Source organism: Lepeophtheirus salmonis, chromosome 8 (assembly GCF_016086655.4).
Source record: "Lepeophtheirus salmonis chromosome 8, UVic_Lsal_1.4, whole genome shotgun sequence".
NCBI lineage: Eukaryota > Metazoa > Arthropoda > Copepoda > Siphonostomatoida > Caligidae > Lepeophtheirus > Lepeophtheirus salmonis.
Window position 1 is genome coordinate 33,380,035 of NC_052138.2, and position 24,912 is coordinate 33,404,946.

The window sequence follows — 24,912 nt, forward strand, 5'->3', positions numbered from 1 at the left end:
GTGCCAAAAGTTGCTTATTATTTTGGCCTTTGCAACAAAAAACTGATATCTCCGTATAACTTTTACTAGCTGAAGTAATATGTCAAAAAGGTAGCCAACTAGACCCATTCTCCTCCTACCATAAAAAAAATTACCTAATTATTGCATACATACATTTTATGACTTCATCAGACAATTTCATTTCTAGCATATCTTCTCATGTCATGGATACTCAAATCTAATAACAATTACTTTAAAAGGCCATGTAAAAGGTATGTACGCAAGTTTTTGACATTTTTCACCATCTCAATTTTCACCTTTTGTACACATAATAGATAATTTACTTACTTTAATATAGCTTGTGTTCGCAATTTCAAAATCTATTCTACCTACGTACGTACTTTGTACATATAAAATGCCTCTAACTAGAGAGGAAGAAAAACTATAGACTTATCTATTAAGTTGGGTATGTTTTTAGGATAGTATTATGCCAAAACAGTTGTATATTAAATAGGCTGATTTTTTATCCTATTTTTAATATAATATTTAAAGTAGACAACAGCTTCTCAAAAACACAATATTTATTCTCTGTCAGCCTAATAAAGCCGAGCAGCCAAGTCCTTGTTGCCTCTATATATTTCTTTCTCTATACCCACAACAGTTTGGGAAGTTGAGTTTTAAGTTATTAAATTAATTACTCGAATCTAAGTCATATGAATTGAGTTAACATATCTATTTATAATATTCGAAAGTTTTAGATTATTATAATAAAATCAAAAAGAATATAGGCGATGGAGTCAATCGAATATTCACAATCTCTGATGGCTCTTTAGTATTCGAATGCAACAATAAAAATAGAGTATACTTTAACTAATTAGAAAGTAAAATTTGGATAGAGTTTTTTCACTAAGAAATAACTGATTAAAAAAATTATATAATCCATGTGACATACATATAATTTCTATAGAGCTATTCTTAATATCAGAATTATACTTTTCATTTATAAATTTAACAATGAATCCACATACATTTTTAAATATGAAGTGAGTCAAGGCTGTATTACACTCTGATATTATTAGTCACAGTTGTCGAGTCGATATACGAGTATACATACATAAGGATACTACGATCATCTGATCCCATAGAGAGACATATCCTTTCCTTGCAAATTAGTATGTATTCTTTATACCCTAAGAGAAAAGTAGGAGACAAACACTAAAATAGTCATATTCAAGTCACAACTAATTCTTAAAACACCTGTGTATATAATCTTTGCTCTGAGTATTCCTACTCATTTCCACTAATCATCATCATAGCTTAAACGATGAATAATCTATTTCGTAGTTACTCTTTAATTGCTATCCTTGTAGGCATTTCTTCTGGAGAAGATGCATGTGAAGAATCTCTTGACACTGGTCATGGAAACTGCTATTCTAAAACCCCTGGAGCACGATATTACTACAATTACAATTCAGGGAACTGTGAGATGTTTGAATATTTAGGATGCGAAGGGAATGAAAATCGTTTTACAAGTGAAGATACCTGTCTCAAGACTTGTGCATATACGCACAATGATGATGATGATGAAGAAGAAGTAAGATTTGATGCTATGTATATAATTTGATTCAATATGTAAATATTTAATTATTATTTAGATATCTGAGTTTGGGGATGTGTATGTGATAAATAATGGAATTGTGGACGACATTCATTTAACATTGTTCAGCGAAGACAAATTATCCAAGGGATGGTTTTCCCATGGTTCCAATATTATAAATAAAAGTGAAATCCAAAATATAGAGAATATGAACCAGACCAGTGATTCTGCTAAAGAGTATGCTCTCATTCCTGCAGACATGAGAAAGACACAGCTCTCAACTAAAATTATGTCATTGGTAAATTCATTATTTATTGTTATGGAGGGTATAAATTATAAAGCAAATATTTATCACATTATTTGATGAATCCTTATTTTTCTTACAAATACTAAATGACTCCCTTAAAACCAATTATTCCATTTTTCAGCAACATCATCACTTCTACATGTCCTTTTCAATTTTTATGTTAGACACTAGTTCATCCATAAAAATAAGTATCCAAAAATATAGTGATTTAAGTTCAACAGTGGATTCAACATACAAAATTTTTGATTCTAAACACTACAGAAAGATAATAAAGAAAAATAAGGATTGGATTCATATGAGGTAGATGGGTTGTATCATGATTCATATGGCTTAAATTCACGTCTTTCCTTAATGACAGGTTTGCTCTACATGATTCAGTTGATATGAAATATGGTGGAAGACTCCAAGTGACAATGAAAAAGTCAACCAATATCTCTACTCTTGGGCTCTCTAATTTGAATGTCACCATTGTACCACTCATGAGTGATAGACACTATTCCATTAATACGGGTGAAGAAGCGGTTCTTCCAGGATTATCTGGCGGAATTTTGACGACTCTTGAGATAATATTAATTGTTATTTTAATATTATTGGCAATATTCGCTGTAGTTCTGTCATATCGCCACTGGTCCCTAAGAAGTCACGTTAAACAATACAATTTGAACAATGTAAGCGTTCCAAAATCCTCCCAGTCTAATCCAGTGTTCTCAGGAGGCCCTGGAGAAGGGCGTAGAGAAACTGCAGACATATAAACTACTTTCTACCGTTATTTAATTAATTATTTCCCATTCAGTTAAAATTATAGACATTAAATGGATTAGTTTTATTGGGTACACTCTTAAGTAATATAACTCTTATTTCTGTAAATAGGACCTGGGATATATACCATGAAAGGAGCCTCAGCTCTATGTCTTGGAATCGTAGATACTTCTTTACAATAGACGCAAACGTCTCAAGTTAATACATACCTATATAAAATTATGAGAAGTCTTTAATCTTAACTCTTAAAGCCAAACTCATGCATCCATCACATAACCTTCTCCTCATCTCCACCCTCGTAGCTATCTAACGTGAGACGAACTCTTTCATTTTTTCCAATCCCTTAAAAATACAGATATCATGTTCTTCACTCAATATATTAGTATATTTAATTATTAAAATATTGATCTTTGATAACATCCTGTAGTAAAAACTAAGTGCACTGAATCGCAAAGAAAATATATTTAAAGAATTGACTTTCTTATTTTAGTACCCATTATAAAATATTATGTATGTAGGATATATTATGTGAAGCTTTTTATTATTATTACTTAATCAAATTTGGGGGAAATTTTAACCTCCTCAAATTTTAATTTAAAAACTAAATTTCATATACACGATTAAGAATAACTTCCATCAAAACTACCAAGATATTCTTTAAATTAAATCTTCATTTTAAACGGCACATTTAGCTTGAGATGATAAAAGTTTTTTTTTCTTTCTTAAATTATAGAAGACGACCTCTGCAATTAGAGGCACCACATTCACAGTAAATTTCTTTTCCTTCGACTTGATCTACAATATAACAGTAGTCCCAACATAATTCAGTCCCCGCACGAATGAATGAAGATGCAAAAAAGGCAATCCAGGGATACCGTAGATCATGAGTATCCACAAAACAATTTTGCACAAAAATATTAGGATTGCAAGAATGATTTAAATAGCGTCCAACGTTTCCAATAGTTTTAGCATCCATGATGTAAACATCTTCATTTTTTCCAAAATACTTCCGCGTAGAAACATATTTGGGCTTAGGAGAAGTTTCAACAACTGAGGCATCAAATCCTAGAACAGCTCTCTCTCTATTACCGTTTTGATCGGCGGTCGTATTTATTTCGTTTTCGTCCACAGTGATTTCTTCTGTATCTCCCCTTACTTTGGTTTTTTTCCTCAGTGAGCGCATTGGTCGATCTGTTTTAGGGAAGTCAGGAACTACATTTTTCAATTTGACAGTGGTATCTCTTTCATCGTCCAAGTGTTCAATTTCATCATCATCGACAGATACTTCGTCATCATTAGAACCACTAAAATCACTGATAGCCTCCGGATTTTCTTTGTTTTCCGCTTCATCATCTTCACCACAGTCACTTTCATAGCCTTCCTTTCTTCGTTCAACCGCTTCTATCATATCTAACTCTGCAAAATATTCATCACCAAAATCTTGTCCCAGTTTATTTGCTTCTTCATTATCGTAAAGATTCCCAACATATACGCAGACAAAGCCACCTTGAGGAATATCATGAAGAGTCCGAATACCCCAGCCTCTTCTTTCCGTTTTAAAGACCTGAAGTTTACACCGTAAAGGATTTTGTGCAACTCTATTCCCACATGTCTTTGAGCATTTACACTTTGAATTGCATTCATATATTCCCGTAGAAACAACATCTGGTAATCTCCTATTAACATAACCAACATTGAAGGGATGGTGTTTAGATTCAACGAAATCATCGGAGCTCTGGAGTGTGAGTTTCCAGCAATTACACTTTGACTTGTCACGGCAGTCATCTTCACAATCACATCCTTCTAAAAATTCATCATCCAAATTTAGATTTACTGATGATTGAGGTATTCTTTTGGTTGAATATTCGACATACTCGGGATAATTATTATCCAAAGAGTTAACACACGATATAGGAACATTTTCTTTACCATATGAAATATCTTCTATTTTACATAGCACTTTTGAGGTCTTAAATTCATTGTAGACATGAACCCACCAATCATAAGTGAAAAAATCTAATTCAAGAGTACTTTTAGTAGTACTTAAATAAGTATGAAGTTCATCCATATTCCGCAGTCTTCTACCGCATGGAGCAATATAAAATATTTTTCGGCAGCCTAAATTTTTGTGCTTCGTGAGTTGACGTTCCCACCCAAGGATAATCGGTATAATTAAAACATTATTATTTTTCAAATGAACTTCTTCATCATATTTATTTTCTTCCAACAAACAATCAGGATTGCAAGTGTGAGAAAAATACTTTCGTGGACTCGCTATAACTTCAGGAAGTACAACTTTAAATATTTCTCCCTCAGACTCCCACTTTATTGTTGGAGTAGGAGGCAATTCGATATCTATCTTCTTTGGAGCTGTGCTTTTTCTAGCAACAGCTCTCTTGACAGTTGATGAAGAGTTCGATGAATTCTGACTATTTTCGTCCATTTGACGAGTATATTCGACATAAGGCGTATTTTTACGCCCAGAAGTGAAGTTCTGACGCCTCACAGAGATGAGACCTTCTTTCCTCATTTTCTGTTGCTGCATTTCTCTAAATAATGGACTAAGTCGTGTAGATCCTCGATATACCCATTCCAAACGCCCTGTTTCCTTGAAATGAAGTTTGACAAGAGAAGCATCAACAGCAATAACTTTAGTTGAACACCACTTCCCGTCCCACTCTGTCCAAACGGCCTGATCAACACTTAACTTGACCATGGGTCGTTCAGGATATTGACTTAAATACTGTTTAATAAACTCCCTAGAATTAGAATGAACGTCTTCCCAAACGTTTGGAGTAGTCTGACACGTAACAGGACGAACATTATCGTGGTGAACATATGATGCATATCCATCATCAAAAAATATTAAATATCGATACTTGTTCATTACTTTTGGAGGTTCAGCTATAACTCCTGAATAAAATTCTCCTTTTTTATATAAGTATGAATCGTCTTGGTAAATTGCAATAACTCTTGTACCAACTAGCAGTCTAACATTAGAGGGTTTATGGTATGCCACTTGTCTGGGCGTTAGAGTTTTTGTTTGTAGGGGCCGATTTTTTACTCCTCCATCGAATCTCAATTTATATGTTATGTCAATCCCAGAATGAGTGAGAATGATTCCGTTCCCATTAGTACTTAATTTCCTTTCAACTTCAACAATAATACCTTCCCTCCAAACATTGAGAACATTTCCCCTCATTGCGTATATTTTTTCCCCACTTTCGAGGGAGGTATATTGAAATTCACCCATAGGAGGAAGATTTGGTTGACTACTTGATGATCGAGCCACTTCCATGGGACTCTTTGCTCCATTTTGAATGGAAACATTATCAATATCTTCAATAGGAGGTAGTTCCTTTAATGTGGGCTTGAATCCCGCGTAGAGCTCATTGCGGACATTGTTTACCTCAGTCTCAAGATCCTAAAAAAAAAGAAGTTTGTTAATTAAATGACGTAGTTAGTTAGCTAGCCAAATACTGTGTTTGAATTATAAGAATAAAATAAGAGTTATAATAAGATTTATATAGTATGAATAATGACTACCTTGTAGGACTGATCGATCTCTTCCACTTCTTTTTTATTTTTTAATAGACGCTGATTAATAACTTCAAGACAAGAGGAGATCTGAGTCGAGAATCCCAGAGATGTAAGTGTTTCATGTAACAAATTGTCAAGTCTTTGTTCTTGAGACATTGCCTCCTCACTCTTGACTCCCAGATCGACTTCCATGTCCGACTCATCGCCTGAAGGGTCTGTCATGAGATCTTCATCCGAAATATCAAGGAGTACCACATCATTAGGAACAGGGAGGCGTATGTCTTCGGCTAATGCAGACTTCCCACTCCGGACTCTTTCCTCCAGAGTGCTTCTTGGAGCAGTGCGAAAGACCGGCATTTCACACAGATCTTCCGCTTCTTCTTGGGGTCTGATTTGGCCCCATAGAATGAGGTGAGGAAGGAGTCTGCCGTCCGGTTGAGTTTGGAGGGCTTAGAGACGATGCAGACGGGGTTCACACATTGCCAAACGATCTGAATCCTTTTCTTGGGACGAGGAGCAGGAGGAGTGGAACATGCAGAAGGAAGAAAAGACTCCTTCACAATGATGGGCGAGTCATCTCCTCCAACTACACTTGTGCTTCCCCTGGAGGTGGGACCCGATCCTCCGAGGGCCATTGCAGCCGCAGCCACCACTTTGACCACTGCTTCAACAAAAAAGGTCACTACTACCACTACAGTAGGGTCATCTCAGCTCCGCTCTCAGAAAACCCGGTTAAACTCGAGTCCAAGATCAAAACAAAACCCTTTTGGCCTTTACTAGTACTAATCTAGTAGTAGTTTAGTTGTTGTAGTAGTAAAGAGTCTTGCTCCGATTGTTTACTACTACTAGAGAACGGCGGCAAGAAGCTGCTTCACAGCTCAATTACTCACCCAATCACTCCCCTCTCTCTCTCTCTCTTCTTGATTCTCCTGCAGGAACTAGGGGATTTCCTTTCTGTTTCTCTCTCACTCTCACTCTGTCCTTCCTTCTCTCTATTCTCGCTTCTCTTGTCTCATTTGGTTATACACGTACATATCGACTCACATACATACATTCTCAAGAGGAAAAGCAGACTCACTCAATCTATAGAATGTATGTAACTTGCAAGTTAATAAAAGCACCGTTATTTACATAAATAGGTTCTTGGCAGTATTTCACTTAATTTATGTTGTATGTATAGGTCATGACCTTAGAATCCTTTAGTATAAACAACTCTTAACTTCCACCGATTTTCTTTCTTCTAAATGATACTTTACAATGAAATAGTTAGTTAGTCACTCAACTTGGATTCCAAAATTCCTTTTCCTCCTTCTCCAAAAACAAGACGATGATGAGAAGCAAAACACACTTACGGGTGACAGAGGAAACTGAGAAGCCGAGTTTTTACTTTTTTTAATTTAGACTGTTGGAAGCCTTAAGCCTCGATTGGCCCGCCTTCACGACGACCAGATACAGTGACCTCTTGCGGAGGAGGAGAAAACAAATATACAATTCGGGCCAGCCTTCAAAATTCAGGATACAATTGTGGCTAAACCAAAGCCCCTGAGCCCAAAAATTTCCCTTCTCAGGTTTAAAACCTTCTTTGCCAACCAATATTTATTATTATTTTTAATATTAAACCTACACCACATTTATTTCTCCTCTACTTCAACATCTGATGTCAGTGTATACTAGTACATATTACTACTTGTATATTATATGACTAGAGTGTGTAAGTATGTGTATACATAATAGTCGATAGAACGCCTCGTGTAGTTATTTATAAATGTTTATGTGCAAACCTCTCTCGCCTGTATTAGCAGTTAACTCAGTAGTCATGTTCTTTCTGACTTCTCTCCCCAGAAAATATCTGTATTTAATCGGGACTTGTGACATGGAGATGGTGGGTGACTCTGGGTTAATTTGACCCCAGAGATTGATACTTCTCCCCTATCTTCCACTTTACCGCATATCGCATTTGGTCGCTTTATTAGAAATATTATGTAAGTGTATTCGAACATACATATACTAACATACACGCAATGGAGATGAGAACTCTCTATGACAACGTCCTTCTCCTTCTTTTCTTCCTTTCCATTCCCCCTCTCCCCCTCCCCTGCAGCAGCAGCTCTTTGTAGACGCTAAGTTGTATGTGAGTTGGATAACTTCTTCCTTCTTTTCTAATCAATTCATGTTAATATAGCTCGATTTTAGATGCACAGAATATAGCTAGTTAAGGAAGTAGAGATGTAGAGATGATAAGAACCGATTTGGTTGCCTGGAGGGTTTATTCACCATTAGGCAAAAATACATACAATTCAGTACATAATATGCACACATAAAATGAATACATGACTCCATAACGACGCAACATCTAAGCTAAAATTAATGTGCATATTATCAACTTTCGATGTGGCATACATTTTAGTAAGACTTTCCCAACTCTCCTCGCCTGGAATTAAATGGATAATTATAGTATGTATATCAAAAGCCTACTAACTTGGAACCGATTCAAATAATCTTAATTCAACTATCCACCCTCAAAATCAATTTTCTCTCGAAAAAGCGAAACTATAAAGATATATCCTCCATTCAAAAATGTCATCACTTTAACAAATATTTTTGATCTATATTGAATAGTCATACAGACATTGATACATTTGATAGTTCAACTGGGAACAAATATCTTATCACTTCCTGGTTTTAATGACCTAATGAATATTGTGTAGTAAGTTTGAGAGTTAAATATTCATTAAAATAAGTTGTAGCAATATCTTGAGTACAAATATATCAGAGACAAAAGGAATTTATTGAAGCCTGCATCTACAAAGTGAGGTTTCGTGAAGCACTCCAACTGTGCCATTATTTTAATATGATTATTGAATACACACCTATTACCTAACTAATACTGGCGTGGATATATTAATACTATTAATAATCTTTGTGTCAAAATTTATACTAGTCACCACATTAGATAGAGTATAATAAGTACCCATGAATAATATGCCTCATGAATCTAGTAGGTACATTAACTGTGTTGAAAATAATCTGGTTGTAACTAGTTAAAAGATCCATGTCAATTAAGCTAATCAAAAATCATTCAAATATGCTTTTATAATCAATCTTGGGGATCAGGGAGAGAAGTTGGCCCTTCCGCCAATGATTATAACCTCTCTCTCCTACTCCATAATCATTTCAACCTTAAATAATGTATTTTGTTGAGGATAATCCAAAACAAGATAGAGAGCGTCCTCGAATATCTGCTCGTCAAATTTTCAACGCTCATAATTAAAGTCTAATTTATTACCACTACGCCTATAAGTACATGAATGATGACTCAAGGCATCGTTGTGTTTTTATCTTGGTAGTCATCAAAATTTTCCTCTTTTGTATTAATGCATTTTGTACAATGCACAAATTAGTTTTTCAAACTGAATTCTAGTCATAAAAAGGGTGACAAATTTTTTGATTTGTAAAAAAATAGGACACTAAGATATTAAGAAAATGCATTTAGGATCTTGAATAAAGTTAATAAAACCGGGAAATGTCATCCATTTATAAAAAAGTATCTGGACACCCCCGGGGCAAAGTGTAAAAGGAGGACAGGTTGATACCCTAAAGGATGCACCCCCCCCCCCATAAATAATCCACTAAATTAAGCTCAATGCTGGAAGCTAAAGGGTTGGGGGAGATAGGTTTTGTGTTACAGTTGGATAATGAACATTGATATTTATTTGTTGACGAAAAGTGTCATTATTTTTCGAAATCCTGAGAGTTGAACATCAATATAGCGTTTTCATGTGTCGTCAAGATTATTTAATTCGGGGATCTTGGGAGCCTAAACTACCAAGTTTGAAAAAGATTTTTTTTTTCCATTAAAATTAAGGAATATGGTGAACTGCTACCTTGTAGTAGCTGGATGTCAAAATGGTATCAACAAATAATCTGAGAAAATATCAAGATCTCCAATTACCCTTATTATTTTAAATTTGGCAATTTTTGACGGAATGCTATGTATAAAAAAATTGAGTGACCTATTTTGAAATAAGAAACATAGGACTTTAGTACCTTTTATTTAAAAAAAAAAACAAAACCCTCATGGGTCACCCTTCCTAAGGGAGTTAACGTACTACAGTTTGAGAATCACTGCTCCAGTTTTTTTGTTTTTTTTTGGCAGTTCGGCATTGTAAGACAGAAGTAGATTAAAATCTTTAGTCTGCAGCTATGGGAAAGGGTAGAAACAAATGTTCAGTAATACTTTGAGATACGAACCATAACATATTATACAGGCTGGTTTGGCAACGGAGCTCGAGAGCCATTTCAAGATGAATTTTCTTTTAATAAATTGTATTAAAATTTCAAGGTCAGCTAAAGGAAAGAAGCCTATTGGATACTTTTTATTATATCATCAGAGTTGACACGTCCTTACTTTCCTTGCGTCACGCAATCTTTCCTTTGCAATTATATAGGAAAATAAACCCAAAAAAAATTGGTAGTACTATGAAATTATTATTAAATAATTGTTAAAAACTGTTCACTATTCACATCATCAAATGAGCTTATTCTAATTCAATCAATTAACGTTTAGAACACTGATAAGCATAAAAGAAGTAAAAATATCCACAGCTAACAACAAAATACAGTGTATATTTTTGTGTTAGGGAAGTAAAACCGTGTAGAATATCATTTCTCTAGCAGTTATTAATGTAAGGAAAACAAACAAATGTCCTATTATACACCTTTTAACAGCTCATACCTTAGATGAATATAAGGTTGGGATTGCATTTTATTAAGATAGATTACTTAAAGGTCATATCAACGGAGAAACAAATAGTATAAGTTTAATAAGGTTGTGCCTTTATTTGTCTAGGGGTTCCGGTTCTTGAACCGATAGAACCGAAAAAATCAACTGAGACCGGATCCAGGGCCAAAATATATTGCTTATCGGTTGCGGTTCTTACACTTTTGTTCCTATATGGAATATATAAAGAAAATACAAAATAAATTAGCCTTTATCAATACGTCAATTTTCTGAGTTTTTTTTTTTTTTTGCTTAATTGCAGCGTTTTCTTATCACTTTTTTTTTACATCGCAAGGGTGATACAGTTGTTCCCAAACTTTACTATGCCAAGGCCTCCCTCCGCTAATACATTTTGAGCTGAGGCCCCTTTATACGAATCATGTATACTAGGTATGTATGTGTAGACTGAAAGCAATCCTTAATTCTCCTTCTTCCTGCACCCATAGCCCCTCCCTAGCACAGCAGGTCTATTCTAGGTTTAATTTTGGACAAACTACTCAGTATTTATTTTTGATACATGTTAATTGGTGTTGAGACTCGGTCCAGCACTGATTTTTTTTTTCGGTTCGGTCTTAAGTGATTTTTGTTAGACCGATATTTGTGTACCGATTTCTTTCGGTCTCACTTTATAGACCGATTTTTTTAGTCTCAATTTATGGACCTATTTTTTTCGGTCTCATATATTATGAGATACCTTTTTTTTCTAGATCAACTATCATTCTTTTTTTTCAAAAAATCTCAAAAGTACACTATAAGTTTTAGAACAAATACTGTGTACATATAAGAGACGGCAGGATCAAAATTCCGAGCTATCTCTGTTTAAAATTCGTATAACGTCATTGTACTTGAAAAAAACACATATGATTGTCATGTTATAAACAATTTATCTGTAAAATCGGTCTATAACGATTTTTTGGGACCGAACTAGACGAAATTTTCCTTTTGAAAGATCTAGACCGAATTTTTATATGAGACCGCCCAGACCGAGCTTTTCTGTTGGACCACATTAATTCGATCTAACAAAAAATATAACAGTCTCAGACCTGTCAAGGATTTGCAGACCGAAACCCAACACTAATGTTAATAAAGAAATGGTTTCTCACATAAATAAGTTGAGTCAAACAATATAAGTGGGCACTCATTCATCACAGACATCCAGAATTTGTCAATTGTTTTAGGATTAAAATATTTTTTAGTGTTGGTCATTGGCATCAAAAGGAGTGTATCTAGTTATGTATTTGTAGACCACCATCTTCCAGGAAATACTTTTAAAAATTGTCCAGAAGAGATACATAAAAATATGAACGTTAATCATTATTTAAGTTTTGATGCCACTAAAAGAAATATCTATTTAGAGTATACTCTTCATTTTTGGAAATCATCTTTCAACCCCTCCATTGTGTCCCGCAACCCCCAAAGGGTCGTGCCCCCCACTATGGGAACCACTGGTGCAGACAATAAATTAACAATTACATTAGCAAGGATAGGATATTTATCTCCTGTCAATTATCCGACTTTTCTCGTACCTAATCGATTTTTAAGAAAATTCATATAAGAAATCAAGCTATTTCATAGATATTTGTGTACCTATTAATAAGGTTATGGCTAAAGATACTCTGGTAGAGTAAGAACCGACAGGTTGGTTATTATAATATCCATCAAAAATATGTACTTCAAATATATTAACTCATTCACACACTCTCGACTGAAAAATGACTAGGGATGGGATATATTTGCTGAATGCGAGTATGGATAATAAAACTGTAATATTTATCTACAACAATCCCATCCCTAACGAAAACGCTAGTCACAATATGAATAAAGCTTAAGTAGACAATTTTATAACTGTCAGTATTCAATGTGATAATTTTTTCCCCACTGAAATATTTGTCTTCTTTTTCCTTAGCTTATCTTTAATTATGTGTCAATCAGTCTGGCGCTTCTTGCAATTACAGTTCTTTAATAACTAGAACCGAAAAACTTGATCTAAGCTTGAAAAGAAGATTGGGTAATTTTGCATATCGGTCTCGGTTTTATAAATTGCAAACTGATTATTTTGAGACCCAACTTTTAATGTATATAAATAAATTATGATTAATAATAGAATAATTTATTTCAGCGCATGTTGACCTGACCTTAGTTTGAGTTTAAAAGTCATTAATAACTTGCAGTTTGCCACTTCATCATGGAGTTTTGTTCCGAAAGGGTAGCTTAATATACAAAAGGAGGTTTGTTTTTTTCTAGATAAAATGATGTCTAACAGTTGAAAGTCAAAAAAAAAAAAAAAAAAAAAAGGTCATCAAAAAAAGAGTCAAACTAGTTGCTCCCCTTCCAAAAAATAAAATATGCATAGGGGCTCCGCGGTGATGAAAATTTTGCGAATCCCTGCACTTAAAATATCGAAGCAAACGAATGTATGAGCCAAGACCGGAACCCTGAACCAAGACCGGAACCCCTGAACCTGAACCGGGTACAACCTTGCATATTTACCTCAACCATCACTTTTTATCTTTAGCATCAAGTAGTATTCGATACAGTCGTTAATTTTTATTTTTAAAGCAATTTGACAAAATTTGTTAAAGATTTATTGGGAATTTGTTCATACATTTAATAACATCTCAATATGGCTTCGCCTTCAATCATGATGCACTCTGTAACATGCTGGATTCTCATTACTTAAATGGAGGAAATCAATTTGAACTTATTTATAATTAATGTAGATAATTTATTTATCTTTCACCCAATCTAATTGTTTTTCTCAATACGTTGCTTCGTTTAATAGCACCATTCGACAAAATAAATCAAGACAAAAATCGGTCCAAATTGGTCTAGAAAAAATCATTTAAGACATAACCGGGGAAAAAAAAAACCCCGGTGCTGCACCGAATCTCAACACTAATCAAAATGTATTTTTTACCATTTTTTCTTTTAGATAAAAAAGATTTAAAAGGAAAATATCGAATTTGAAATTTTTTGTAACATACCTATCACTCAGTGATGGGCAAGTTTACTTATTTTTTTTAACTAGTTAAGTTAAAGTTAATTATTATTTTATCTTTTAATAACTAGTTGAGTTAATGTTTATTTAGATTTCTATAAAAAATAGCGAGTTAAGTTAGATTAATTTTTTTTTAGCTAGTTAGGTTTAAGTTAATTAACTTTAGAGTAATTTAAGTTAAATTAACTGACCGAACTTTGGTTAAGTTAATGTTAATTTTGATGTTAAAAAATAACTCTTTAAGTTCAAGTCAAATGAGAGATTTATCAAGGCTATATTCTGTCGGTTTGTCTGGCTGGTATTTTCTCTATTTCCAATTGAACGATCAAGAAAAAAATACAGATTCAAACTCCTAACATCTTTTGTTTTGAAGCCAAAAAGCAAAAACAAAGTAAGCTTGCTTCCTATGATAACTACAAGAGGAGGCTAATGTGGAATTTAACTCGTTTAACTATGTGTCTCCAGATTTTCACTTAAACTTTAACTGAATCAAGTTAATTTAAAGTTAGGATAATGCAATTTAAAAAAATAATTCAGTTAAAAGTTAATTTTGATGAATATAAAATTAAACAGTTAATTTATAGTTAAAATAATGCTGTTTAAATAATCAACTAGTTAAGTTAAATGTTAATTCACTTATATAGGTTAAGTTAAATTACATTAACTTACCCAACCCTGATACTTATACTATAGCACTCCAATCAAACCTAGTTCTTTATAAGTAGTTGTAATGAGTTGAACGTTTGCGACATTCTACATGTCTATGCACATACAATATACAAATATAAATTGTGGGCTATTAGTCATTAAGCTTCAAATTCTAAAACTAATGAATCCATATACATATGTATCAAGTTTTACCAATTTAATTACTTGACTCGAGTGGATATACGAGTTTATAAAATTAGCTAAATGTTATTATGATATATTTTTCGAACCAAAAAAAATATATATATATATTTTCCGCAAGGAGGTATCATAGTCCGTCAAACTTTTTGTTTAAAACATGGAGTAACTTTACGTTTTAAACTAGTTAAAAAATGGAGATTGCTGCGAAGAATTTTCACAAACGTCCTTTATGTGAGTAACTTATTAAATAATAATATGATTCAGAGAGTGGTATTATTTTGGCACAAGATGGCACCACTCTCTGGCGCTTTGTTGTCAAACTAATAAAATATTTTCATGTGACGTTAGCATTGTTGATATTGGACATTTTGGGACATAAGCATCCAAGTTTTATAAAAATTGAAACCCTTTTTCATTAATATTAAAGAAACTTGTCAACTATTGGATGTCAAAATGGGATCAACCAAAAAAAGGACTTAAACCTTAGTGTGTATAAAATGTTATCCTTATATTGCCTAGCTTTATTTTATATCTGACTCTAAAATGTATTAAAAATTTGTTATTCCATCGTTATACAATTTTATTTTCCTATTGTAGATAAAAATTAGCTATTACAATGGAAAGAATAATATATTTTCTTTAAATATCTCTCTAATTTTCTCTAATATCCTACTTTTATCGTCTCTAATCGATCAAAAATAGTAGCAAATTGTACCAATCTAGAATTTTTAGTACATATTACTTTGATTTCATTCAAATATCATTGTTTACCATTGATATCGAGTAGTATTCAATTCAGTTGTTAAGTATTTTTTATTTATTCTTAAAGCCATTTAATGAAGGTTCATAAAGATTTATTCGAAATTTATATGGTAAAAATATCAACTTTGAACCCTTAAGCTGGCGTCTCCTTCAATTTATGACGTCAGTCGAAATGATCCATATGACTAAGTAGATAACACTCATACCCAATTAAAAGCATGTCACGTGGTATTTTTTTTTTGCACGCCTCTCTCTTCCTTCAATAAATTAATTTATTTTATGAGTAAAGTTTGTAATCTATAAGATCCTTTATTATGTTACTGGGTTGCAATAGAAAAAGTTCTTAATCATGGCTTTACTTAGTTATCACATTGTCATTGCACAATTGTATCTTTATTACATCAATTGCTTTATTATGTAGCCTTTTTATATAAGCTGTTTTTGTACTAAAATAAATGGAATTAAATCTTGCTAAACCATACTATTTAAGAAAAAATAGTCAAACGGTAGGGGAGAATGACGTAGCTAACATATATTACCAGACATTTGTCTCTATCTTAGTGATTCTCAACCAGTGGTCCGCCAGGTTGTCAAGGTCCAAGAAATATGTTCTTCTTTAAAAAAGTAATCAATAGCTCCGAATAAATGTTGTTGTTTTTTTTAATCACCGTCCTAACTGAAGGAAAGGTGGATATATATAATTATGTAATTTAAGCACATAATTATACAGGCATTATTTTCACAGAAAGGGTATAATTCTTCAAAAGTAATTTTGGGATACACAAATAATCTATGTTGTATATTACATGACTAGAACGCGTGTTAGACTTTTTGCAGTTGCAATATGTACTGGATTTCTTCTTTTCTCAAGCTTTTATCAATTATCATGATTAGTTAATTATTATGAAGATAAAAAAATATATACTGAGAAGAGAACATTTAAGTATAAAGTAATAACTAGTGTGTGCGCTCATAAAAGACAGATTTACATCTTTATTATAAGGTTAATCAAATACCTTATCTTTTATCAAAATTCTTCTTCACAACTGTCTCTTTTCCCCACGCATGTACTCTATATACATCTTCTGTGGGGGCGTCCGGAGACTTTTTAAGAAATTCATCAAAAATCCAGTTTCATGTGAGATAAGTACAAATCAACTTTAAATGAAAGTAAAAATAATTCCCAAAAAGTTCAAAATGTGGTCATTCTATCTTAGCATATCATTTAATTTTATGATATCCTCTCTTCAAAATCTATCCAATGCCAAACATATCATATTATTATAAAGACATTTCTCAGTTTGGGAGTATTTTATAGAGTCACCGAGGGGTCGTTTTCAATTGGATCACGAAGCATTGGTAGCAAGTTTCAGTTCATTAATTACTCTTAACACGCCAACCAGTCTCACATAAGAAGATACTGATACCGAGAATCATTGAGCTTCTTAATGACTAAATCCTAGACTTGGAAAATAATGAAAATTGTTCGTAATCCAAGTTATTTTGGAATAAACTAAAACCAAGAGACTAAACATTGACGTCCATGAAAAAAAGCTTTCAAGAAATGGGATCAACAAGTAAAGAGATTAATCAAGTCATAACAGAAACCTCAAAAAAGATTGTTTCAGCATAATTCGACCAACAAGGTAGTATTCTACGCGGAACAAATGAAGAAAGTATAATGTAATAAAACACGAAACCTCTCAGTAGAGCAGAAATCAAATTTATTTATAGACTAGTATAAAAAACTCATCTAAAATGGAATTTAAGTTTTTAACTTATTTATATTCTTCGCAGATGTGATCATCACCCATCTTAGGACTATTATACCTAAAAATACGGTAACTATGTAATAGACGTATTTCAAATCTTAGGATCAAATTTTGTTTGTAAAATCATTCGATTTTCTCTCATCTCAAATAATGATAATTATCAAACCATGATTATGTCTTCAATAAAGATAATTACGTTTAGATTTTTATAATGTGCATTTTCATCAGAGGTTAGTGAATTACGGAAAACATAATATATATTGTGTATAGAATTCGTGAGATCAATTTTCAACTTCCTTAACTAAAATTTAATAACTATTGTATGTTTACCTGTGATGGCTGAGTCCCTAAATCTAAGTAATTGCATAGCAAATTCTTTCGATAGTACAGAGAAAGTAAGAGTTTTGCTTGTCTACTCAACAAACTGGCAAATGATTTCTCGCTATTCCATTTCCTTTCCAAACTCCTTGAACTTTGTATCAATATTTCACTAGTAAGACTAAGAGAGTCTGGATTTTCTCTATTTCCTATTATTTTATTTTGAGACTTCTCCACAGGATGATCATCTTTACCATTCTGTAAAGATACCCTGGAGGCAGTAGAACCCGTAATTTGGACTAGATCATTCCTATGAGGTAAGTTTAAATTAGGAACAGCTCCTTCCTTCAATCGTTTTCTTGCAGGTGAGTTGTGAAATAATTGTAAATGTTTATCATAATTCTCCGGACTAAAATGATTTTCGCAAATAACAGCAGAGTCTATATTTGGCAAGTTCTCACAATAGCAAGCTTGTATCCATTTCTTTCTGGATTCTTCTTCCTTTGGAAATGCATAATAGGAAATATCTTCCGGACTTGGACAAGCTGGAATAGCGCACACATTCAGAGCAGCTTTATGTCGAGCTCTCTTCTTCGGAATATGCTGGAAAATACAATATTATGAGACATTAAATATATACACATCATTAAAGAGGAAAGTTTCAATTTACGGGGTGAAATAAATGACGGATTACTTACGGATACTATTTCAGGATTCACAAACGAAGGCATTTTCCTTGAATCTTGCTCATAGTCATATTATTCTTAGTCATTACAAATCCATCGAGTCACGTTAGAACGAATATTATATACTAATAGAAGTAGAAATAAACGTCATAATTTACTTAAGAAATATCTTTTATTATATATATTATATAGTATTAAGAATTCTATGCATGTGACGTCACACTTTCTCTAAAGCAACCCCTGATTGTGTAGCTAGAAGACAGGAAAAAAACTATCAACAAAATATACCATCTCAAAATGAAAAGAAACAGATTTTTCTTTCTGTGTTCTATAGCTAAGAATATATACATAATATACTTGATGAAATAACTTTTCTGTGCATCCAGTTATATGATTTCAGATTTGTCATACTGCATACAATGAATAATATTCTTCTACTTTTTTATTAGTTTATCTTTGTGACTAGCTAGTAGCTAGCCAATGAACACTGAAATGAATACGGAACGCGCTCTTTTTTGTGCTTGACGAGAGTGCAAAGTCATTTTATCATATTAATAATGCAATGCGCTGTCAATTGAAACTTAAACCCAATTTACACTTAAATTTTTTTATCGTCCCAATTTTTTTCTTTCTTGTACAAACAAAAATTCCTTGATTTGAGGTGGGTACAGCCCCCCTGGGGATGCCCCTGCACTTTCCGTAAATGATAAATGATTATCGAAATAACAGTGTTTCAAAAATTTGAATCAGTCTAATAACTACCTACTCAGCACTTTTTTCAATCAAATTACATCAAAATTCTTTAATATTTCAGCTAAAATGTTTGTTTATGAAGGAAAAGCCATTAAATAAGGAAAAGTGTCTCACAAAAATTATTAAACTGTTGATTTTTTATTTAAGGTTATATTATCAGTAGTGTCCACAAGGGATGAGCTGGAGGGGTTTTAGCTCACCCTCTAATTGAGGAATTTTGTCGTGATCCCCCGAAATTATCGCCTTGTTGCAAAAATTAGAAGGAGGAAACAGGTAAATAAATTTTTAATTTTGTAAAAAGTTTTTCTTCTATTCTAAAAGCACCCTTCCCTAAATAAAATTCCTTTAGACGCCCCTGATTATTGTACATAGTATATGTGTTATATTTTAAAATGTGTATTTCTATATGATTGAAATGATAATTGTTTAATAATTTACTTTCTATTAAAAAAAATTATTATTATTAAAAATGTGTAAGTTTCAGTTTAATGACTTTACTTTATAAGAATAAGATAATTATTTGTTCTAAAGTCAAAATAAGTGCACGCCAAGCAAAGATATCGTTCTATTTTCCCTGAGCTAGCTGTCCAGGCATTTACATAATATAAATTATAAATAATATTGACATTCGTTTCGAATTTGTGGAGCGAAATATATGTACTATAAAAAATAGGGCTGAATCATCTTGTTTGTTTTTTAGCAACTCTCTTTCAAAGAAAACAACTTCATCTGGATCAATGAAATTGGATTAGCAGTGTGTATGAATAAATAACTAGGAAATAGGATGACTAATTCGATTTTCCAAAGACCGCGCCAATGAGGCTATGTTTCTTTATTTAGTCGCTGTGTGACTTATCTAATAAACTTTTACGGGAAGAAGAAGAAATAAAAGAAAGGAAAAAAAATATCCATTCTAGAATTTGGACGAATGGACACTCCTCTAACTGTAGTAGAAGATGAACAATACTTTAAATGATTGAGGGACGGAATAAATAATAGGTTTAATAAGCTTGAAGTACAGAAGAAATATTTAAAGTATATACAACAATTAATAGTATGAAAGGGCATGGTTCACAATTTTACCCATACGTCATATTTTCACTTTTTATCTCAAAACTGGAGACAGTGTAAGCGGAAAGTTAAAACTCAATCATCAAAACCTTTTAATACTAAGGAAATAATTATGCATATAATATCGTTGGAGAAGGAGGCAAGGGATCTCGATACTTTCGAGATATTGGGACAATTATTACTTAGGAGAATCTTGTAGGTCTCATTATGTGGACAGGTTGTGAGTCTTATGGAGTATCTGGGGACTTGGAGTCTATCTGTGGACTGAGGGAACCACCCTGAGGAGATCACATCTCATTATCATTATGTAAGACCCTACAACTCTTTCTTATATTTATTATAATCCGGATGCATCCCTCAGTCCACAGATCGACTCTGAATTCCTCCTCCCCCTCAAATATCAAGATCCACGAAAGTGGTAATTGTTCGAATAAATAAAAATAGTCGAGATCCCTCTCCGGCTAAATATAATTTGCGTCACTAATGAATGTTCTTTCCTTATTATTAAAAGGTTGCGAGGGTTTGAATTTCAACTTTCCGCTGTTGTTGTCTACAATTTAAAGTAAGAAAGAAAGAATATGATGTGGGGGCAAAATTGTAAACCGTAGACGTATAATGTAATAATATGTATATTAAAAGTATATATAAAATAAGGCACACAATATCAAAATAGGAGAGGCAATTGGGCGTGCTCATGAAGTGAAAGAGGGAGGAGGAGGTGGAGGAAGGCAAACACTTTTTTTTTCTTCTTTAAATGGAATAAAAGGGGAGCAGCAGTACAGAAGAGGAGTAAAGTGGAGAGGTGGACAGCTAAGCAGCGGCAGAAGCAAGAGGAGGAGGGAGAAGGAAAAGAAGAGGAATGAAACAGCTAGCAGCAGCAGTAATAATTATTGAATGACTAGAAAAGGAAAGAAAGAAGAAGAAACAGCAGTCGTCATAGAGGAAAGAAGAAGATATCGGAAACATGGATTTAATTTCGGGTAAGACTCTTCCTTAATTTTGGTTCTAAATCAGGTTTTTGCGAAGTAGGGAAGTCATTGCGTGTAGGGACAGCGTCTGTTTCCTTATGCGAGTGGTGTGATGTGAACTAAAGGACCGACATAATTAATATTGAATGCCGGACTGTTGTGGGTTGATTGTGGTGTGAAAAGAGTTCCTTGAAGTGGAGTGGTGTTAATGTTATGCTTTTGTGTGTGTGAGGGACTGACTCAAGGAGTTAGTGGAGTGAATTGAGGGATATGCCAAGGAATGCGCATCTAAGGAGAAGGAGGAGAAGAAGGGAGGTCATGTTAGTCATTCCTTGATAAGGCTTCTCATCTCTTGATATAGAGAGAGAGGGAGAACAACTCTCCCTACCACTAATACCATCATCCATGCGCATCCATGCACATCCATGCTCATCCATCTATCACCCCTTGCCCCATAGAGTCAAGCTCATTGACGGTTGAATCCCTTAGGGGATATTCTGCAAATAAACAACATGCATCCCAATCCACGAATGTGCTTTCTCTTCTTCGTGTCCTACACTTTCCCTCTTTTTTGTCTTCTTCCTCTTCTTTGATTGAGTGAGAAAGGGGTGGCCTTCCTTACATGTATTTCTACATTCTACTAGGTTTTAGAACCCACTCAAAACCATTGGGTTCTCTTATCTTGTTTTTGTTTGTTTTGAAGTGATTTTTTGTTCATATCCATTGGATCATTAATTCCATCGTCATGCTCAAAGGTAGTCGCAACTCTTGTTATATTCTATAAATTAGGCTGCATTTCTCTTATATTCACAAATTCATCTGTTCATAAATTATCCCACTAGATTATCCTATATCCCGATTAGTTCAGCTCATCATCAATAGCGATGATGGAGGGAATATTTTGAAGGCGGCAAAAGTACCCTCTAAATAAGTATGTATCTAATACATTGTCATGGGTACATTCCTTTTCCCCAGAGGAGAGTCAAGTTTTTTTATAGCACACTTCATGTAATAGTAATCAAGTAGTTTAAAAGATGAGATTTTGATTAATTCTGTCCCTTCATATGAGTTGAATTGGTATTTTCAATTTCAATAAGCCTGTAGTATTTTTTGTTGAAATAGTTATTTTTTTATTTATTCTTACTACATCTGCTGATGATCCTTTAAATGTTTTTGTTCAAAATTAAATTGCTCAATTTGTAGCTCATCTTGTGTCCAAATGATAAGGGTTTTAATATGTAAAATATTTATTATGGCAACAGTTTTATAATTTTTGAGATTTATGTGAAATTTATTTGTAGTAGAATGTCTCAAGATGAAGTGCTATTATAGACATTTACATGTGATCTTCTTACTTTAATCAGGCTCATTAATTTGATTAGTCTTCCCTTCCTTTTCTCATATGAAAATTGTAACAAATGTATATAATGCTTGTTCAAATATGTATGACAAAAATGTTCTTTATTTTTATACTGATTTATACAAAATCATATTATATTTATTCTGTAATGTACTATATTCATAAGTGATGTGAGAAGGAAGAAGTGTATGTCTGTAGATACGGATATTTCTTAAATCTAAAATGAAAGTAAAATGTTCCCTACTCAATTGACTTAAATTGTTGAGTTGATGAAAGAAAATAGTAGTTCTATCAAATGCATTTTTATATGTCCTTTAATTTTTCTTGGATACGCTTTCAACTCACACCATCATGAATAAAATTATAAATGTTATTCAAACTACATAATATATAATATGGTTAGCCAACATCAATTTTGACTATCGATTAACTTCCTCGGATAATTACGTTTCAAATACTGTGTGTGTGTCTGACTAGATAGTTATTATTCGTCAATTCCCTTGATTTCTTTCTTTAATGTCCGACACTAAATCACCATTTGATTGGAGTTTTCATTCCTTTTTTAAATACTATTAGATTACTATGGAGTTATAATTTGTTTTGAATGACTATGATATTTAAGAAATATCTATTTATATGGGGAAAAAAATAATAATAATATTCCTTGATTTGAACTTTCCTTCATTTCAATCACTCATGTCCGAATTCTGAACTTACTCTTACATTTAAAACATGCACTGACAGTAAATTATGAGTAGTTACATTTATAGTATTCATGAAAATATATTTATTGTTCTTTGAGTTCAGAGTTCCTTTATTCCACTCACTCTTGTCCAAATTCTGAACTTATTCTTACATTAAAAAACTCGGATGACAGTAGACTTTTATCTGAGTTTATTGTTAAAGTATCACGCAAACAAAGTAATAACAAGTTTATTTTCAACTTCAGGCTTCAAATAAATATATTTTTACGTTGTTTGCAATGATTGAAATGATGAATGTCTAAAAATATAATTTATTTGACCACAAATCTAGAATGTAGTTTTTTATTTTTTTTCAAATATGTGTAGACTTTATTTTCTTATTTTTGTTGTTATGAATGAATCGAAGAGGTCATGATTTTTTTAACTATTTAATTTGATGGAGAATATTAATTTTATCTTTTAACTAATAATGATAACTCGAGTTAAAATAATTAATTATCTTAGTGTGCATTAGTGGATATTTTTGACAGAAAAGAGTAGTATGTATATGACTCAAATTCCTATTCAAATCAATAATATTATCTTATTGAATATGTTATTTGTTTGGTCGCATAGTTTTGGATTTTAGCAAATAAAGAAGTTGTTCGATGAAATGTCGATGTATTTTGTACTCTGATTTTATCCTTTATCATTTGCTATTTAACACTCTTTTTAACTCCTATATAATAATCTTTCATAACTTTTTAAGTAAATATGTACTATGTACTTATGTATGACGAATGTTGACTCTATAGGAATGCATTTCATTCACTTAAATCATTGCCAATTTGACGTGTTTTATATCATTCTATGAATATTGATTAATTGGGTGCACATGATTCTTTGTTCAGAATGTAATGTTAACAGATTTAGTCCATAAATTACGTTAATAGACTTTAAAATTTTGTAATTTAGGTCTATATAAATCAAGATATTAAGATGCGAGATATCTTCTTTCTATGTTTTTTTTTAATAACATACATATATATATATTATAGGGGAGGTCATAAGTCTCAAAACTCTTCATTTTTTATTTATACAGCAATGGGTCAATTGCAAGCTATAGTGCCTGAAATAACTTACAGGAAATAACTCAATCTTAGTTGATATTTTATTACTTATTCAGTATAACTGCCTCGTTTATTCACTACTTATAGTAAACGATTTTGAAATGACGCACACGCACCATATTTTTGGAAAGTTCGGCCCATTCCACCACAATAGTCTCTTGATAATCTTCTGAATTTGAGTTTTGGGGGTTTTGATCTTTGTTTCGAGATCACATAACACGAAGTAGTCGAGGGGGTTTAGATAGTGACTTGAAGGGCCCCACATTGACTTTTTTCGAAAATGAAAGTCGTGCTTTAACTCACTTTTGGCATTGAATGCTAGTGTGTATCAGATATACTTCTTGTTGAAAGATGACCCTTATTGTATTGGATGGGTTAGCCTAAAACGATAGAAGGACCACGGGCTCCAAAACTAAGAAAATGTTTTCACCCTTCTTCATTCAGCGGTTCTCCGGTTTAAAAACGTTTGTCCTTTACTTTAAACCCATTGTACAAACCATTAGGGACAGACCATTAGGGTATCCTCCTTTGAAACATTTTTGATCCAAGGTGACATAGTTTTAATGATGGAGTCAAGATTTGGTTGTTCAAAGCACTTGA

At 32.8% G+C, this 24,912-nt stretch overlaps 3 protein-coding genes across 17 annotated transcripts in view; 2 read left to right on the forward strand and 1 right to left on the reverse strand.

Moving 5' to 3' along the window:
• Window positions 1-569: 569 nt before the first annotated feature.
• On the forward strand, window positions 570-3,118 carry LOC121123622 (uncharacterized). Of its 2 annotated transcripts, XM_040718758.2 has the most exons (5): window positions 570-1,573; window positions 1,635-1,874; window positions 2,005-2,183; window positions 2,242-2,551; window positions 2,754-3,118. In XM_040718758.2, exons 1-5 carry the CDS (start codon window positions 1,304-1,306, stop codon window positions 2,772-2,774), a joined length of 1,020 nt encoding a protein of 339 aa, XP_040574692.1. In that variant the 5' UTR covers window positions 570-1,303; the 3' UTR covers window positions 2,775-3,118. The 2 variants fall into 2 exon arrangements, with proteins under 2 accessions (XP_040574692.1, XP_040574691.1); XM_040718757.2 differs by lacking the exon at window positions 2,754-3,118 and having other exon boundaries at window positions 2,242-2,716.
• Window positions 3,119-3,164: 46 nt separating this feature from the next.
• Window positions 3,165-18,566, reverse strand: egg (SET domain bifurcated histone lysine methyltransferase eggless). Of its 2 annotated transcripts, XM_040718754.2 has the most exons (3): window positions 18,360-18,566; window positions 17,674-18,264; window positions 3,165-6,066 (listed from the first exon to the last, which is right to left on the reverse strand). In XM_040718754.2, exons 1-3 carry the CDS (start codon window positions 18,390-18,392, stop codon window positions 3,370-3,372), a joined length of 3,321 nt encoding a protein of 1,106 aa, XP_040574688.1. In that variant the 5' UTR covers window positions 18,393-18,566; the 3' UTR covers window positions 3,165-3,369. The 2 variants fall into 2 exon arrangements, with proteins under 2 accessions (XP_040574688.1, XP_040574690.1); XM_040718756.2 differs by lacking the exons at window positions 17,674-18,264; window positions 18,360-18,566 and adding an exon at window positions 6,189-7,886.
• Window positions 18,567-20,927: 2,361 nt separating this feature from the next.
• LOC121123620 (uncharacterized) overlaps window positions 20,928-24,912 on the forward strand; it is a 62,213-nt gene continuing 58,228 nt past the window's right edge. For 5 of the 13 annotated variants that reach the window (XM_071890799.1, XM_071890794.1, XM_071890801.1 and 2 more), the window contains exon 1: window positions 20,947-21,151. In XM_071890799.1, coding sequence (XP_071746900.1) covers window positions 21,136-21,151 — 16 coding nt within the window. In that variant the 5' untranslated portion in view covers window positions 20,947-21,135. Of the gene's footprint in view, window positions 21,152-24,912 lie in introns of all 13 variants that reach the window. The other 8 variants (XM_071890796.1, XM_071890797.1, XM_071890802.1 and 5 more) reach the window with 3 other exon arrangements.